This window comes from Gopherus flavomarginatus, chromosome 1 (genome assembly GCF_025201925.1).
Source record: "Gopherus flavomarginatus isolate rGopFla2 chromosome 1, rGopFla2.mat.asm, whole genome shotgun sequence".
Taxonomy (NCBI): Eukaryota; Metazoa; Chordata; order Testudines; family Testudinidae; genus Gopherus; species Gopherus flavomarginatus.
The window spans coordinates 207,453,340-207,470,350 of record NC_066617.1 but is presented as its reverse complement, the minus strand read 5'-3'; the positions used below and the strand labels follow the sequence as shown (position 1 = coordinate 207,470,350).

The following is a 17,011-nucleotide window of genomic DNA, read 5'->3' as shown; positions in this document are numbered from 1 at the left end:
CTTAAAATTGCTACAGCCATTAGCCAATTTTGAGAAACGTGGGATTATCTGTCCTATCATAACCAGAAGCTATTAGGTACAGTCAGTCAGGAATTTTCCAACAAAATACGTTTTCATGGGAAAATATCAGTTACTTGAGATCTAAACTTTTAATAAGAAGGGGTTAGTTTCAATCTCTCTGCCTACACATTTTTGAAAAAAAAAAGAATTGAAATTGTCAAAGTCCTGTTCTGACATTTTCAAAATGAAATGTTTTGATTGTATTTTTGTCTGTATTTTTTCTAGATTATCAACTCTCAACATTTTTTGTGATTTCAATTTTTCATTCTGTTTTGGGACAGAAAAACATTCAAAATCTGAAAAACTCTAGCAGGAAAAACGCTAACATTTCCTGCCCAACTGTACTATTAGTTCTATAGAAAAGAGTGGCAATGGGTGACTGTGGCTACCATTGTAGGACTGTGAGCATGTCTCTCAATAATAAAGTCAGCAGCACATATCACCACCAAACATAGGTTCTTCAGAATATTCAGGGATCACATTTAATAAGCATCCCAGTTATTTTATTATATAAACCCACTCTGTGTTCCAGCATAGAACACTTTCACAGCCTCATGTAGTTTTCCTGAATGCAGAAGCCGGATATGTGTGTATGTATGTTTGTATATATATCTAGAGAGAGAAGATTATTGAATTGCATCGTTCAGTTAAAAACAAACTTGGATTTACATGTCACAGCAATATCCTTCAGGGTTTTCCGAATGAATATCTAAAATGAGAAATTATTAGCAATTAAATTTGTCAATATCTACACCTTATAGGAGAATATATAGGAATCCAGTGAAAATTAAAGCTTTTCATGTGTCTGGAAAACTCTAGATCAATTTTGAATTAATCCTTCAGCAGTTGACAGATAAGAGCCACTCCAGTCAGAACCTCTCCCCATGGATCAAACACTAATTTGGCAATAAATTATTTTAAACTCACTTATCTAGTTGCAGTGATTTTTCAGGAGACATTACTAAAGATAAAGGAATCTCCCACTGGGCTAAGTAATTTCCCAGGAGAGCCAGGTTTCATTCTTCAACAGCAGTAACAAATAGCATTTCTAATGAGCTGGTTATAAATATTGAGCCGAATGCTGTCAAACATCAATATTTATTGTGGATTGGATAGACTCTACTAAATGAATTAGCCTTTCAGAACAAGGATTGGTGGGAGGGTGGGGGTTTTTGATGTGAATATAATGATGAGCTCCTCATTTGGACCTTTAGTATCATTCTCAATACGGTATAAGTAGACAATGTGGGATTACAGGAAGCTTCCACAGTATTTTGAATGGCTGCATCTTAGGCAAAATTGTAGTTAGTGGTACTTACCAATCAGCTTTCTTACATTGTTTAGAAAAAGATTAGATGCAGCTGAGTGGCAGTGTATAACAAAGCAGATTTATCTATGCACATGTAGAAACTGAAGTTTTCCTTACATGCATTTCAAAGGCTGAGGCATTTAACTATGAAACTAATTTTAGCTGCAAACATAGGCCCCAATCTCACTAGCTTCTCCTTGCGAGCAGACCTTACAACCTATGTGGTGCCTATTAATTTCAGTGAGGATCTAGACAGGGATAAAGTTCTATCTATGCCAGTTCTATCTAACTTTTTGGCCTGAGGGCCACATCGGGTTTCCAAAATTATACAGATGGCCGGTTAGGGGATGCTGTGCCTCCCCAAACAGCCAGGCGTGGCCCGGCCCCCGCCCCCTATCTGACTCCCATTGCTTCTTGCCCCCTGACACCTCCCCAGGACTCCTGCCCCATCCAACCCCCCCGTTCCCTGTCCCCTGATGGCCCCCTTGGGACCTCTGCCCCATCTACCCTTCCCTGTCCCCTGACCGCCCCTGGACCCTCCACCCCGACTGCCCCCCACTGCCCCATCCAACCCCTCCTCTCATTCCTGACTGTCCCCTCCCCCCCCCCGCGGGGACCTCTGTCCCATCCAACTATCCCTTCTCCCTGACCGCCCCCGGAACCCCTGCCCCGGCCTGACTGCCCCCTGCCACCCCATCCAACCCCCCTCGCCTTCCTGACTGTCCACCAGGACCCCTGCTCCCATTCAAACCTCTGTTCCCACCCTCTGACTGTCCCAACCCCTATCCACATCCCCGCCCCCTGACCAAGACCCCAAACTCCCCTGCCCTCTATCCACCCCCTCTGCTCCCCGCCCCTTACTGCGCTGACTGGAGCACCTGTGGTTGGCAGTGCTACAGCTGCACCATCCAGAGCACCAGGACAGGCAACCGTTCCGCCTGGCTGGAGCCAGCCATCCACCGCGCAGAGCACCGGGTCAGGCTGCGGATCTGCATTTGTGCTGCTGGCAAGATCTCACAGCCCCACTGCCCAGAACATTGCGCCGGCTGTGCAGTGAGCTGAGGTTGCGGGTAGGGGGAACAGCGGGGGAGGGGCTGGGGGCTAGCCTCCCAGGCCAGGAGCTCAGGGGCTGGGCAGGAGGGTTCCACAGGCCGCCGTAGTTTGCTCACCTCTGGTCTATGCAGATCAGCTTGCAGAACCAGGCCCTAAGATGGTATGTATTTAGTAGCAATTTTTTTTATGATTCTCAAAAGACCAGATCAGCAACTGAAATTTTCATTCCACAGGAAATTACAACATTAAAAAGAAATACAGAATCAGAACAATAAGCTGAAATTCCCCATTCAAAAACTCAGAAAAAAGTGTATTTGGAACCATCAAAATGTTTTTTTTGATACTATCAAAACATTTCTTTTTGATAGTGTTGAAAATCTTGTATTAATTTTTATGTTACAGGAGTATCTATAATTAAAATAATATTTAATATATTCTAAATTGAAATGATAATGATAATGAAAATGTTCAACGCTATCTAAACAAAATGTTTTGACATTATCAATATGAAATATTCTGAATTTTTCCCATAGAAAATTTTGTTGAAATGGACTCATTTCCACAAAACATTTAGATATTTTACTGACTTGCATTTTTCAGTGGAAAACTATTCTGTCAAAAAAAAAATCCAACCAACTCACACTAAATAGACCTTATAACATGTTGTAATAAGTACAGTTTATTGCGTACTTTTCATATAAGTTTAATATTTTGTGGACATTCTCACATACACAGATTGTACACAATAGGAAGAGGCTATGCCTATATATCTGAAGTTGTAGAAAAAATATACAATATATTGTATGCTTAATAAATATGAGTGCATATAATTCAATTCTTTCTCATAATGTAAATACACAGGGAGGCAGGGTTAATGTTGTACATGGAAAATTAAATATGGCATTTCCTGACTTGACTGTTTTAACTGTGCAGCCTTAATTAGTTTTTTCACATAGTTTGTGATGCAATAGTTTGTGATCTACTGTAAATAAATAATTGTGTGCATATAGATGTGTGTAAATATATGCACATTTATATTATAAATATGTAGAGCACATAATTTCACATATGTAGTCTCTGCAAAGATTCAATAATATTTGTGCGTGGGGGGAATGATATATAAAATATTAATTATAACAAATACTTCACTGGATGCAATTGACTCTTGGTAGGATTTCTTCCCCTTTCTATCCATTTCTTGAGTACATTAAGACCTCTGAGCTGTTTTCTTGTTAGATATGCTGTACTGTACAGGTCAATCTTTTTCGATTGCGTTGGTCCACTTTGATAACTATATATGTTGCTCTTTCAGTTCCAGGTCCTCCTGCTGGAGTTAAAGCAGCTGCAGCATCACCATCCACAGTATTTGTGTCCTGGCTCCCCCCATTTAAGTTAAATGGTGTCATCCGAAAGTACACAGTCTTCTGCTCACACCCCTATCCCACAGTAAGTTCTACAAAACAACTTTGAAGTTCATTATTAATCTAGCCATATACATTTCCAGATGTTTAGTGCCTAACACGTTTATTGAATTTTCTCCCTTTTTTTCCTTTCTCTGAAACTTTTTTTTTTCACATATATCCTTGTTGACAGTACTTAAAGCTTAATACAGCACACTAATTTACAAATCATTTCAAATTATAGGATTCCAAGGTTGAATGATTTTAAAGGCACAGGTTCTGAAGCTTTTTAGTTGATTCTCACAAGACCAACTGCCAGCTATCTGTGACACAATTACAGCTGGATAAATTGTGGAAACATTTATTTATGAACATATTTGCTAACTCCAACTTGCATTTGGGTCTGTGTTCCTACAGTTCTGGCTTGGGCATTCATTTGTGAATGAGTGTAATGATATGTGAACGAACATATTTGCTTGTGAATATGCGTATTTGTGCCAGAAGCATTTGCCCATCCTATATATGCACATTATTACTTGCTGAAAATGTGACAAGGGATAACTGAATTGAACATTGGCTAGCTATCTCATGCCTATCTCTCTCCCTGAATCAGGAAGGAATCCAGCTATTTTAAAATCTGGGGGAACATCTATTCTTTATAAACATCAATGGTTGTCTCTCTGATACAAATGTAATATATTTATCAATACGGTTTTATTTATTGCATTTTATATTTATTTCTCTATGTGGCGGAAGGGTATGGGATTGTTAAATGAGAGTATTCATCAACTGTGGTACTTTTAACTGAACATATCCTTAGTTTATGATGCAATAAAAATGTTGTTCCTGAATTAAAATGAGGCCTACGGGAAAATATTCTAAAGTGCCCAAGTCTCATTTTCAAAAGTGAGTTAGGAACCTAAGGACTAATTTTCAAAGGTATTTAGGTACCTAAAGATGCAGGCAGGACCCTTTTGCAATTTTCAAAAGCACCTATGAGATTATACATCTACCTTCCATTGAAATCAATGGGAAATAGGCTCCTAACCTGCCTAGATGCTTCTGAAACCCCACTAGGTGCCTGTTTGCATGTTCAGGCACCTAAATACTTTTGAAAATCTGGCCCTTTAGAAATGAGACTTAGGCTTCTATGCATTTTTTGACATTTTTATCCCTAATGCCATTATTTCAAAAATCGCTGTGTTGAAACCCAAAATAACTTGATGATATGGTGTGGTGTTGATGGTGTTAAACTAGCTATTGGTTGTACAGCACTGACTACTAAGGGAGTAGGTGTTGCTCAAAGAAGGTTGTTTAGGTTTTACTGAACCAGACGTTGCCTGTATTTTTTAGGTCATGATCGTCATGCTTCAAATAGGTTAATTACTAAGTAACTGTGTCTATGGTTTAGAAAAAACACCAGGTGGTGCTGCTGCTTCTTTTTGTTTTTACTTCTCACACATTTCCTCCTTCAGCTTCTTTGCTGGAAACATTGTTGTACTTGGGTGTATATCACAGGGAGATTAAGCATCATACAATACATCCAGTAACTGGTATTTGTTTTGAAGGTTCTCTCTGATTATATTCTTTTTTGGCCAAATCCTTTTTTTTTTATGGCTCACAAATTGTATTAACATCCATGTTTTGCTAGCAGCTCATTATTAGGCTCAAAACGCTTCTCTCGTGGTTTATGCTACAGAAACATTTTGTGGAGTAAATGTGAGTGTTCTGCTAGGACTGACTAGAGCCACTGCTGGTGTTGGACTATGTTGCATTGTACTGCTGCAATTTTGTGATGTAATGTCAAGGTTCCTAGAGCCTATGGATATGGACCCTTTTGCCATTTGCATATATTATAAATTAAAAAAATCATAAGGGCAGACTGTGTAAACTCCTCCATAAAACTCTGCTGATTCAAATAATTATGACTTTCACAGCAGCACCTCCTATTCAGTACAGAGCACTCTATCTTGAACAGTGATGGCCAATCATACCAAATTGTCAGCATCTGTAAACCACAATTTAGGCATCCTCTCTGGATAAGACAAGACCACAAGACTCATTTTTGGACCTCAGCCTGATATTTTTTTGTTAAACAAAAAACCCAAGACATTTTGTCTTGGTTGGTTTGTCATAAAAACATCCTCAGATAAGGATTTTACCATCGTCTATTGAAACCTAAACTGAGAGAGAGAGAGAGAGATTGTAAATAGAACAGTGCTTTCATATTGCATGCTGCTGCTATAGTACCCAGGAGCTGGCAGAGCACTGATTTAAAAGCCCCAATTATTACATTTTTCATTTGAAAAAAAAACGCTTACTGATTTATTATGGAGACTTCTTGGACATTACACAGTTGAAAGCAGTGTCCTAAACAAGAGCCAGATATTTCCCTCACTTACCCCAGCAACCATAATATAATTTTGCACTCATTCCTAAATTCTCCTCCCTCCCAGTCCCATTCGTTAACTTGTAGGCATTCGTAAAGTAGATGAAAATAGAAGGAGGCGCTCATCAGTTTTGGTGGTGGTGTTTTGCCATCATGAATTTGGAGATCATGTAACAAAGTGGCCCGGTATCATCTTCTGTGGGGGGACTTGATCTGAGGACAAAGCAGTAAATGTATTTGGCAGGAGTCCTTATCCTCAATCATGTCCATAGCCAGCTAAACAAAAATGGTGGGTGCGTGCACATATGTGAGTGCATGTATGCACTCATAGAGGGTGCAGCTATGTAATGGGATAATCCTTATGCTCCCAGCCACCTCTATTTTGGCTGGGCTGGGGAAACTTGTGTGAGAAGCTCCCTCTTCTCTTGGAGGATGAGCTGAAGGCACCAAGCTCTGCCTATTTTCCTCTCTTCCCCACTTGGCAGGGAGGGGAATCAGCAGGGGGAGAGATCTTACAGGAGAAGAAAGAAGAAGAATAGGTGACCTCCAGCTTTGCCAATTCTTCTTCTTCTATCAGGTGCTGGTACAGCTCCACCTAGTGGCAAGAAGACTGGGAATCCCATACCCCTCCCCCCCACAGTCAGGTACATCTGCTGCTGCTGCCACTGAGGGAACTTCTTCATTTGTCCTACTTCCATCAGTCAGTGAAGAGGTGGTAGGAGAAGGTAGAGCTTTAGGGGAGTCGATCTCATCTAAGCTCAGTAGAAAGTGTGAAGGGGAGAACCTTCTTTCTGCTTTCAGTAAAGGGAGAGGATCAGTGCTCTGCACTTCACCCCCTTACTTGAACTGCTGCCTGTAGGGTTGCAGAGAATCCACCACATTAACAGAGTGATACAGAGTTTGCAAAAAGATACCAGGAAAAAGAAAATAGATGAGAGATGAAGGTGACCAACTTTGACTACATCTCTTTAATTACTCTATTTTTATAATGGGTGGCATGTATAAGAGGCTTGAGGAGGCTAAGCCTCCCCAAAATAATTTACCTGAATCATCAGGGAAAAAAAGGCTGTCCATGCAGGAGGCAAATGCGAGGTGTGGCTCATCTCCCTTCGGAGGCTCATCATTTGCATTATTTTTCACTTTTCAGAGATCCTCATTGCAGGGGGTGGCCTCTCTTCCCCTTCCTGCCTTTCCCAGAAGAGTGGCACAGCTCCTCCCCAGCCTGATGCCTGTCCCCAGCCTTGACACACACACCCCCACTCATGGGTTCGGGCTGCCTTCTTGCTCCAGAGGGAGGCTTCGTGGCCACTTATCCTGGCCACTGCTGCTGCATTTGAAATCTGGAGTGAATCAGAACCAGTGCCTGATGAAGCAGAAACATTCCTTGTACCCAATCACCCTGTCCTCCTGCCCCCAAACCCAGATCATTTTCAGCCAAGACAACTTTAGCCCCAGGATTACCAGGAGTCAGGGGACCACTCACAATGGCATTGCTGCCCAAGAGTTCACCCACTCCCCAGAATGGTTAGACCTGCACACAGACTGGGAGGTGGCACTAAGAAGAGATGAGTGACCGCCTAAAAGGCATCACACTTCTCCGATTCTCCTTGTGCCCCATAATGGGCCCCTGCTCATGGTCTCCATTTCTCCATAGCCCTGCTTTGCAGGATGCCCTCTGCATGACTCCCCCCAGTACGAGACCTTTCTTCTGCTAATGCAGGAGTCTTCTCTCTAATGCCCCTGATGAGCCCTTCTCTTGAGCTGGAGCCCTTCTTCCTGGCTCTAGTCTCAGCTCCTGAAAATGGCCTCTAAAACACGTTGTCGCCATCTTGTGTGATCTCCCCATCTGGGGAACTTCTGCAAACTTTGTCCGTCCGCCAGCTCCCAGTGCTCTCTCCCAGTGGCTGAACTTTCCTCCTTTGATCACTAAAAGGCAAAGCTGGGATGCACCTTCTCTTGCTGCTGGGATCCTGGCTGTTCTTGGTGGGGAGGGAGGCCAGAAAGCAGGATGGACGTTCCCCATTTCCTTTAACCAGCTCCTGCGGAGGGGCGGCGGGGGGAGCTTCTACAAGTCTCCCCAGGAGGAGCAAGACTTTTAAAGGTAAGCAAACTGGATGGAACTGAATTTCCTCTTGTGTGTGTCAAGCAGGGAGCTGAGACCAGAACCAGGGCACAAGGAGCATTTGTTCACATGTCATGTTGACCATTTGTGTGTTAATGGTTATAAAGCTTGAACTTTTTGAATCTCAAAGTGTACTATCATTAAATCATTATTGTCTGACCTCCCCGTAATTTCCTGCAACTGTGAAAATTGAAATGGACAAAAACTGGGAAAAAGAGCTTCAAAATAAACATTGATGATATCTGTTATAATTATAAAAAAAATTAAAAATCAAATTCTGCCATGCCTAAATATAGTTAATGTTCTTTCCAGTAAAAACAATTCTTGGGAGTCCATTGGGTATATCAAAGCCACAATAAACCACTCTGAATTAACAAAAAAATGAACAATTATTGCTGGCCATATTGTGCACACTTCTACGCAATGCATCCATCAAATGACCCTGTAGGTTTCTGAAGTGCTGATTTGCCAGCACTTCTCACAGCCACATTCAATTTGCAAGGGCAGACTCTGATAGAAGTTCTGCTGACTTTAGGCAAAGGGAAACTGAAATTTTCAGCTTGAAACTGCTTGATTCCAAAGGGCAGCATGTGGCTGGAATATTTCAAACAGAAGAATTTGATTCACAAGTGAAAACAGAAAAGGAACTATCATTGAAATCCCAATTTCAGTCCAAGATTCCAGGGGAGGACCCCTACACCACACAACATTGTGAACTACACTCTCTTTTCTTTTCATTCTGAAAGAATATTTTTTCATTGTGCAAAACAGAAAAATACAAAAATACATCTACATTTTAAAGCTGACTGCTAACCTTAATTGCTTGCAAAAACAGATTTCCGTTTATATAAGAGATGAATGAACCAATTTAGATTAAATAAAAACTGAGAAGGAGAAAGAGCCTGGAAAACTGCATCACAATAGCAAGTGACAGGAGCCTCCCTGCGTGGGGGAAATAGCAATGTCAGGATAGGAAAAGGGAGACAGACCAAAGACACGTGTCTCATGCTCAAAGTGGGCTGAGGAATAAGGAGCAAGATTTCATTGCGGGAAAGACAGAGGGGAAGAGTAGCAGGACTTCAGATGTGATGGGAAAGCAGAGCAAAAGACTAAGAACTCGTGACCTTATGGAAAATGCGGACTATATATGTAGTTCAACAGTGTATGATGACATCTATCAGAAATATACTGTATTAAAACCTAGATTGCATAGCCAGTTACAAAAGCTCTCAGCTCATCACATGAGGTAGTACATTTAGAAAGGAAAATCATTAAAGCAGGTTATTCTGCTGCTTCCATGAAGTGCGTAATTTAACTGAAAATGAATCAGCTATTCTGTCTATGGGATGGTTAGAGATGCGGAAGAAGGAGCGATTTAAGTAAAACAGCATACTGAAAGGATACTAAAAGGAAGACAGTTAGCTCTTGTCTTCTATTCCACCCATATTAAGATGTGGAGTAAGACAACACTCTGATTTCCTGCTAAGGAAAGTCTAAAAGCAGAATTAGTTTGGCCTATTGTACCTAGTGAGGACTGAAATGGAAGGTGTGCCACCTCTGCTGATGACCTTGAATGTCTGAAGCATTTCAGTGGTGCCTTTTCCTCTGCCTAATTAAGGAGATATCTTTGTTGCCATTATACATGCCATTTTTCTCAGAAGTTTACATCTCAGCTATAAAATTGTTATTTTTTTTTCTCATTGCATAAATATTTCCATGGTAGACAAAGAAATAATATGCACTTTTTGTAATTAGGGAAGGTTTAATTACATGACAAATCTTAATAGTTAAACAGTAGACTAGAGTGACTTCTAAATTACTTTTCAAGTTCATTTGGTCTATTTTTGTAAAAGTGTGTGTGTAATAGAAAAACACACTGCTGGGGATTTTTTTTTTTTGGTTAGGAAAGTATGGTTATGTAAACTCTTATCATCGCTTTCTTTTGAACAGCTATCTTTGTTGTGCACAGCTATTACTGGGTTCCCTAGAGACTGCGTGATTTGATACACCTTACGCAATGCCATACGAAATCATAATACTTCAGCAGATTATGGAAGAATTGTGATCCTTAAATGCGTTGCCTTTGACTAAGTGCTTCACACTCTTCATCTTACTGAAACTAGTTTTCATAGTGTTTACTGGTGGCACTGAAACTCTGAAAAATGCCTAGTTCAAGAGATATGGGGAAAAATGGCATTTATAAATAAATCCGCCCCCTCCTCCACAAGTTCAAGTAGAAGAGCAGTGGGCCTAGCACAGATTCGGCTAGGTCTGTCAATACTTCAGTAAAAGTAAGACGGGAAGATAGAGGGACCTAAGGAAGTTGTGGGGAAAGAAGAAGTAAGATTATGTTTGTCCAGGGAACCAGACAAATTGGACCCTAAAATATTATTTGATTTGGGGAATTGACAAAGGTTAAGGATTGTTCGTCTTTTGTTTTGCCTGAACCAAATTTGTCCACCACTGTTTTAGACACTACATCTTGAACTTACTTCATAAGGTAGTCAGTATCTGATTCAGGTTTGATTTGTACACCAATAGGAAAGATGTATTACAATGTTTTACATAACATTGTTTGTCCTAGTGTCAAACATAATATATGGATATCTGCTGGTGGTATAATCCCTGCATGCTGTGACTTTTGCATGGACCACTGTACATGCTCTGTCTGCTGGCTCCTGTGATTGTGCGGTCAAAGAAGAGAGAGATCCCTACTCACCATTCACAGGAGATCCATAGAATAAAATGGGAGGAAAAGATTATAATCAGTCTTCCTCATCTTCCTCTTACTGAAGTGACTTTTCTCTCTGACTTGCCCATCATTACTCACTTTGAGCGATTATTTTGTTGTGCAGAACATATGCACGCAGAAAATGCAGGAAGGTTGGTTATTACACTGCTTGTAATTTATTCCGTTATTTATATAAATGTCATGAGGATAAATGGCACTGTATGGCAGTTGACCTGTGATGAACAAATACATCCCTGTTCTAGCTCTCTAGCTGCAGATTTAGGAACACAACTGGTGATGCCTGCATTCCAACCCTGATGAAGATGTCTTTGCATTCATCTCTATCCCTCCTCAGTTTTGAAGACATGAGCAAAAACTACACAATATAATGCAAAACCAGTTATGAACAAAGTGGGGATATGGTCATTACAGTTCTACAGGCCTTGTAGATTAAGAGTATGATCAGTTTTTTAAAAGAGGAAAGGGAAAATTGGTGAATATTAAAAAGACAGAGTCATGGATAACAGGTGCACTCAGGAGGGAGGCATGGCTGGAGTCAAGGTTGCTGGAGGGGAGCTGAGCTTTTTGTCTCTAATCCACACTTAGGTTCATGCATTACACAACGTATCTGTCAGTTTGATTACATGGCACTTTATACAGCATGAGAGTAATTGTTTATTTAATACTTATTTTTATAAAACACACATAGACTTATTTTATTTTTTTCAGCTATTTTAAAAATATTTACCTATTCATACACCATAGTCTTATTTTATAACTATTTTACAGCTTTATTACCAGCACAAATAATTGTAGATTCATTGTTTTAATCGGTCAGCTTTAATTTTTTGTTTAACATTTTTAGCCATAGTGCATATCTCTAAAATAGATTGGAAATAACAGATTCACTGATATGCACAAATGGCACTGATATGCTATACACTATCATTTTAAACACATCTTCTTTTAAAGCCCCGCTAAAAATAATACCTGTCCTTCTTTTTCATAAAATGATGGACTTGTCTCATTACCCAGCTTTGGATCTGGCAGCTGATGGATTTTAATAGAAAATACTGAGTATCTGATCATTTCAACACATATGGAGTCCTCACACCCTCTTAAACATATATCAGTGATAGAACTCACAACCTTTAGCTCCAAAATAACAGGGTGAAATCTGGAACCTTTTAAAGTCAATGCAAAACTCACATTGTCTTCATTAGGGTCAGGATTTCACATACAGGTTTTTTACGTCTGTAAATTAAAGAGTCATTCTTCTTTAAAGTGTGGCTCGTTACAAATAGCATTGCTGGAGTTCTGTGATTATTTTCTCTCTAAGTCTCCAAGCTTAAACATCTTTGGTTTACAAGAAAAAACATGTTTATTTCTAACTGCCAGCCTTACAAACTCTACCAGTGACATGTAGCAATGAGAGACAGGACTTGGCTGTAGTAAACAGCTAGGCGATTATTTATGAAGGCTATTGGACACATATATGTTCGGTAACTCCCTTGCTCTCTGCTTTGCCAACTGAGATACACAGCTTGTGCTGCCCCACTCAGTGTCTGCCTAAATCCCAGCCCAATTGGAGTAATCATGAAATGGATTACTGAGGAATAGATTACACTACAGGATGGAAGATTCAAACTGGGTTTTGTTTTACTCATCACCACTAGTAATAAAGGTTCTTCTGGCTAATTTATTTCTTCAGCACCACCTGTGCAACTCCATTGTCTTCAGTAGGTTTGCAAAGGATGCATCTAAGGACTAAGCTGGTTCTGTTGATGGTGATGTACAAGAAGGCATAGAATCAAGTTTAGTATTAGCTGTGTTGACTCTGCAGTGTTAAGAGGAGTTGTCATAAACAGATAGTTTAGGGTTAATGTCTCTTTTACCTGTAAAGGGTTAACAAACAAGGAACCAAAAACACCTGACCAGAGGACCAATCAGGAAACAAGATACTTTCAAATCTTGGTGAAGGGAAGCCTTTGTTTGTGTTTTTTGGGTTTGGCTTTGTTCTCTCTGGGTCCTGAAAGGGACTAGACGTGCAACCAGGTTTCTTGCCAATCTCCCTGCTACAGTCTCTTATATATTCAGAATAGTGAGTATTAAGTAGGAAAGGTGGTTATAGTCTTTTGATTGTTTTCTGTATTTGCAAATGTGTATTTTGCTGGAAGTATTTTAAATTGCATTTTTGCTGGGGGGGAGGCTTCTCTCTAGTGTCTACAAGCTGAAAGACCCTGTAACTTTTACCATCTAAATTACAGAGACAACTTTTACTTTTTTTTCTTTCTTTTTATTAAAAGTTTTGCTTTTTAAGACCTGTTTAATTTTTTCCCCTTGTTGAGGCTCAAGGGAATTGAGTCTGTACTTACCAGGGAATTGGTGAGGGACAGGGAGAGAGAAGGGAGCGGGGTAGGGTGGAATCCCTTTGTTTTAGATTCACGGAGCTTGAATCTGTCTATCTCTCTAGGATAGCCCAGGGAGGGAAAGCCTGAGAAGGAGAGAGAAGGGGGGAAACAAACCTGATTTCTCTGTGTTGTGATGCAAGGAGTTGAATCACGGTGATCTCCTAGTGTACCCAGGGCAGGAAAGATCTGGGAGGAAGAAAGGAGAAGGGGGGGAAATGGTTTATTCCCCTTTGTTGTAAGACTCAAGGAATTTGGGTCTTGGGGTCCCCAGGGAAGGTTTTTGGGGGGACCAAAGTGCCCCAAAACACTATAATTTTTTGGGTGGTGGCAGCTTATCAGATCTAAGCTGGTAATTAAGCTTAGAGGAATTCATGCTGGTACCCCATTTTTGGACTCTAAGGTTCAGATTGGGGAATTATACCATGACAGGAGTAAAAAGGAGTAACATCTTATTTTAGTCACTAATCTAAGGAGCTGCGATTCTGAATACCCCCAGGGAACACGTCTATTGAATAAGAAGGTCACATTTCAGAATAGAATCACACTTTCTAGTAATGCTGTCATTTCTTTTACATTTTAATTTGATGCTTGTTATGCTCATGCTGGGGGTGTTAGCGGAACTGACTTTGCTGTTTCTTCACAAGCCAGAGCATAAGTCTAAGTGAGTCCCAGTTTGTATTCTTCTCTCAGCAGTCTTCAAATAGCTCTTTCAATTCATCCTAGTCCTAACCTGGATCTCTGTGATCCCATAGGAAAATGTGAAAGGAGAGGAACACTTGGTATCTTAGCAGGGTCTCTTAGAGAGATTTCCAATGCAGCAATTGTCCTCAGTGCAGAACTGGCTGAGATTCAGTGCAGACAGGGGAAGCCGCTTGCTCTTGTCCCATTGGCTGTGTATCCACAGGAAATCCTGGCCTTAATCCTAACTCTGTGGATACCTGGACTGCTGCATAGAGGCATTCTTCTTCTGCAGGTTCCATAGGTTTGCCCCAGCCATGGCAAAACAGGTGGCCTGGCTGCTGTTTTGTATCCAGCTGACACCGTCTAGTTACCTGCACCTTGCAGTCCCTCTGATGAAGTCACAGAGTTTGGAAGGGATAGTTAAGGCTGTCTCTAACAGCATTAACTAATCTATTTTGTAATATTTTTGAGGCTACGTGGGAGGGAAAGTATGCTACCTAAAATGGCTGTTCCTCTGATTCTCTTTCTGTTGCCTGAATTCCACCAGGTAGATGGTCTACATGGATAATTAGAAGAGAGAATGCACAGAAGGGAGAATGTGTCACATAGCTTCCATTTCATGCTGCACAGACCCTGCTGGTTTTCTATGGTCACGCTCCATGCTGTGCTTCGTAGGCAGTGAACTGAAACAGTAAACAATAAACCCAACAGAGGGGAGCTGAAGAAGCCACTGCACCAGCTCAGTCAGTTATTCTGGGACGAATTTTATGCCACTATGCACATGCAGACTTCATGTGTCTCGCTTTTCTCCCCCAAAAATATATTCTGCTCAAGAGGTGCTGCAGTTACACTTTTTCCCACCAGAGGCTGCTGTGGTGCCAAAATAGAGCTGCTGGCTCACCAGCAGTAGCAGCTGGCTGTTTTCCTCACAGCACCCTGCCCACTGGGCCAGGTTAGAAGGTCCAGGATATGGTGGAGGACAGATAGAGTGAGGCACATGGGGCTGCTGGGGGATCACATAGACTTGTGTTCAGAAAGGCTAGTTGGTGGAGACAGACTGGGGCAGGGGCTGAATGGGAGTGGGGATGCAACGCCACATGGGGATGGGGGAGGAGAAGCTGGGTCACATGAGTCTGACGGGGTGTCTGAGTAGGGGTGCACGGACACATGGGGAAAGGGGGTGCAGAGACACATGGAGACGGGCAGAGTGGTTGAGCAGGGATGCAGGAACACATGGGGATGGGTGAGGGGGTGAAGGGCCACATGGGGACAGGTGCAGGGGTGGCTGTGGGTGCAGGGATACATGGAGATGGGAAAGGGATGCAGGAACACATAAGGACAGGGGCAAATGTTCTTGACTGAATGGGAGGGGCTGGGGTCATGTGGGAGCCTCCCCAACTCCCTAAGAATCCATCATGCTATTCCATAGTTCTCCCACCCGCACCCAACACTCCAGATTCATTCTCAGGCTTCTTCCCAGCAATTACTTCCCTCTCCCTCAGCTACTCTGTTACCTCTGACTCTACCAAGCTTTTGCACTGCTTGTGAGGAGTGCAGGAAATGCATTTATGTATTGTAGTTTAAGTGAATTATTACTCAGAGTTCTATATTAATATGCTTAGTAAAGAATTTATTTGTCAAAAAAAAATCCTGAATCTCTTTTGTTGTCTGTATTGTTACAGACATACTTGCTGACAGGTATTATTAAATAAATTACCAACATTTATTCTAGATTGTTATTTTGACAAATAAAATTTGCAGAATTTTAAAATATTGTGCACAGAATTTTTAATTTTTTGGTGCAGAATTCCCTGAAGAGTAGTAGAAAGAAACCCTTGAGCAAGTTTAGCATTCCTTTTAGCATAGGGCATTCATAATGGGACATGCAAAGCCTAATATATGACAAGGAGACATTTCCTTTAAAATGTTTTGTTACAACTTTTTTTTAGTTATTTAATCTTCATGCTCATAAAGCTCCCTTTCCCCCCATATGCAATGTAAGTTTCTGACATATTAGTCTAGCTGAAATTAAAGAAAAAAAGCTAGAAGTAAAATCAATTCCTTCTCACTGGAATGTCCCCAAGTGTTTGGTAGTTAATGTTAAATGTTGAAATGCGAGAATTCTGTTAACCAATTAGAAACTGAAATGGTTTGCTAAATAATCTTGCTAAAAAGGTACCAGTTGCGTACAGATATATTTGTTAGTTACGCCAAATTCAATTAATAAATTGATTCAGTGAAAGAGTGAATAATTAATTGAAGTAGATGCAATTGCTAATGCTGTCCAGTCTCTGTGACACTCGGAAAGGAGCCAAACATGAGGGAGCTTAAAAGGAATTGAAGACACCAGTGTTGTGATTCTTCCACCAATGGAATGGCAGTAAATGTCCCAGTGGCAATGGAGGTAGTGATCAGACAACACATTTTTAAACAAAGCATTCCTTGTCCACGCTAAAGGCAAAATGGAGTTTAACATGTTGTTAGTTAACAGATGTTCTAACAGGAGTACTTGTGGCACCTTAGCGACTAACAAATTTATTTGAGCATAAGCTTTCGTGGGCTACAGCCCACTTTATCAGATGACCACATCTGTAGCCCACGAAAGCTTATGCTCAAATAAATGTGTTAGTCTCTAAGGTGCCACAAGCACTCCTGTTCTTTTTGCAGATACAGACTAACACGGGTGCTACTCTGAAACCTGAAATGTTCTAGCATGATCCATTTTTCCCAGTATAGAAGATGCCATCTCAAGGGTAGAGGAGTATGCATTGCCCCACCAATTTGCTGAGACTTCCTGTCAGTTCAGACTACAGAGGTGTTAATTGACACCTGAGAAACGGCCCATTTATTCTGAA

General features: G+C 41.0%; 1 protein-coding gene across 3 annotated transcripts in view; it reads left to right on the top strand.

The window, feature by feature from the left end:
- The window catches only part of DSCAM (DS cell adhesion molecule), a 680,512-nt gene that overhangs the window by 576,743 nt on the left and 86,758 nt on the right, over positions 1 to 17,011 (top strand). For all 3 annotated transcript variants that reach the window (XM_050933241.1, XM_050933240.1, XM_050933242.1), the window contains exon 20: positions 3,735 to 3,868. In XM_050933241.1, the coding sequence (XP_050789198.1) occupies positions 3,735 to 3,868 (134 nt within the window). The remainder of the gene's footprint in view (positions 1 to 3,734; positions 3,869 to 17,011) is intronic.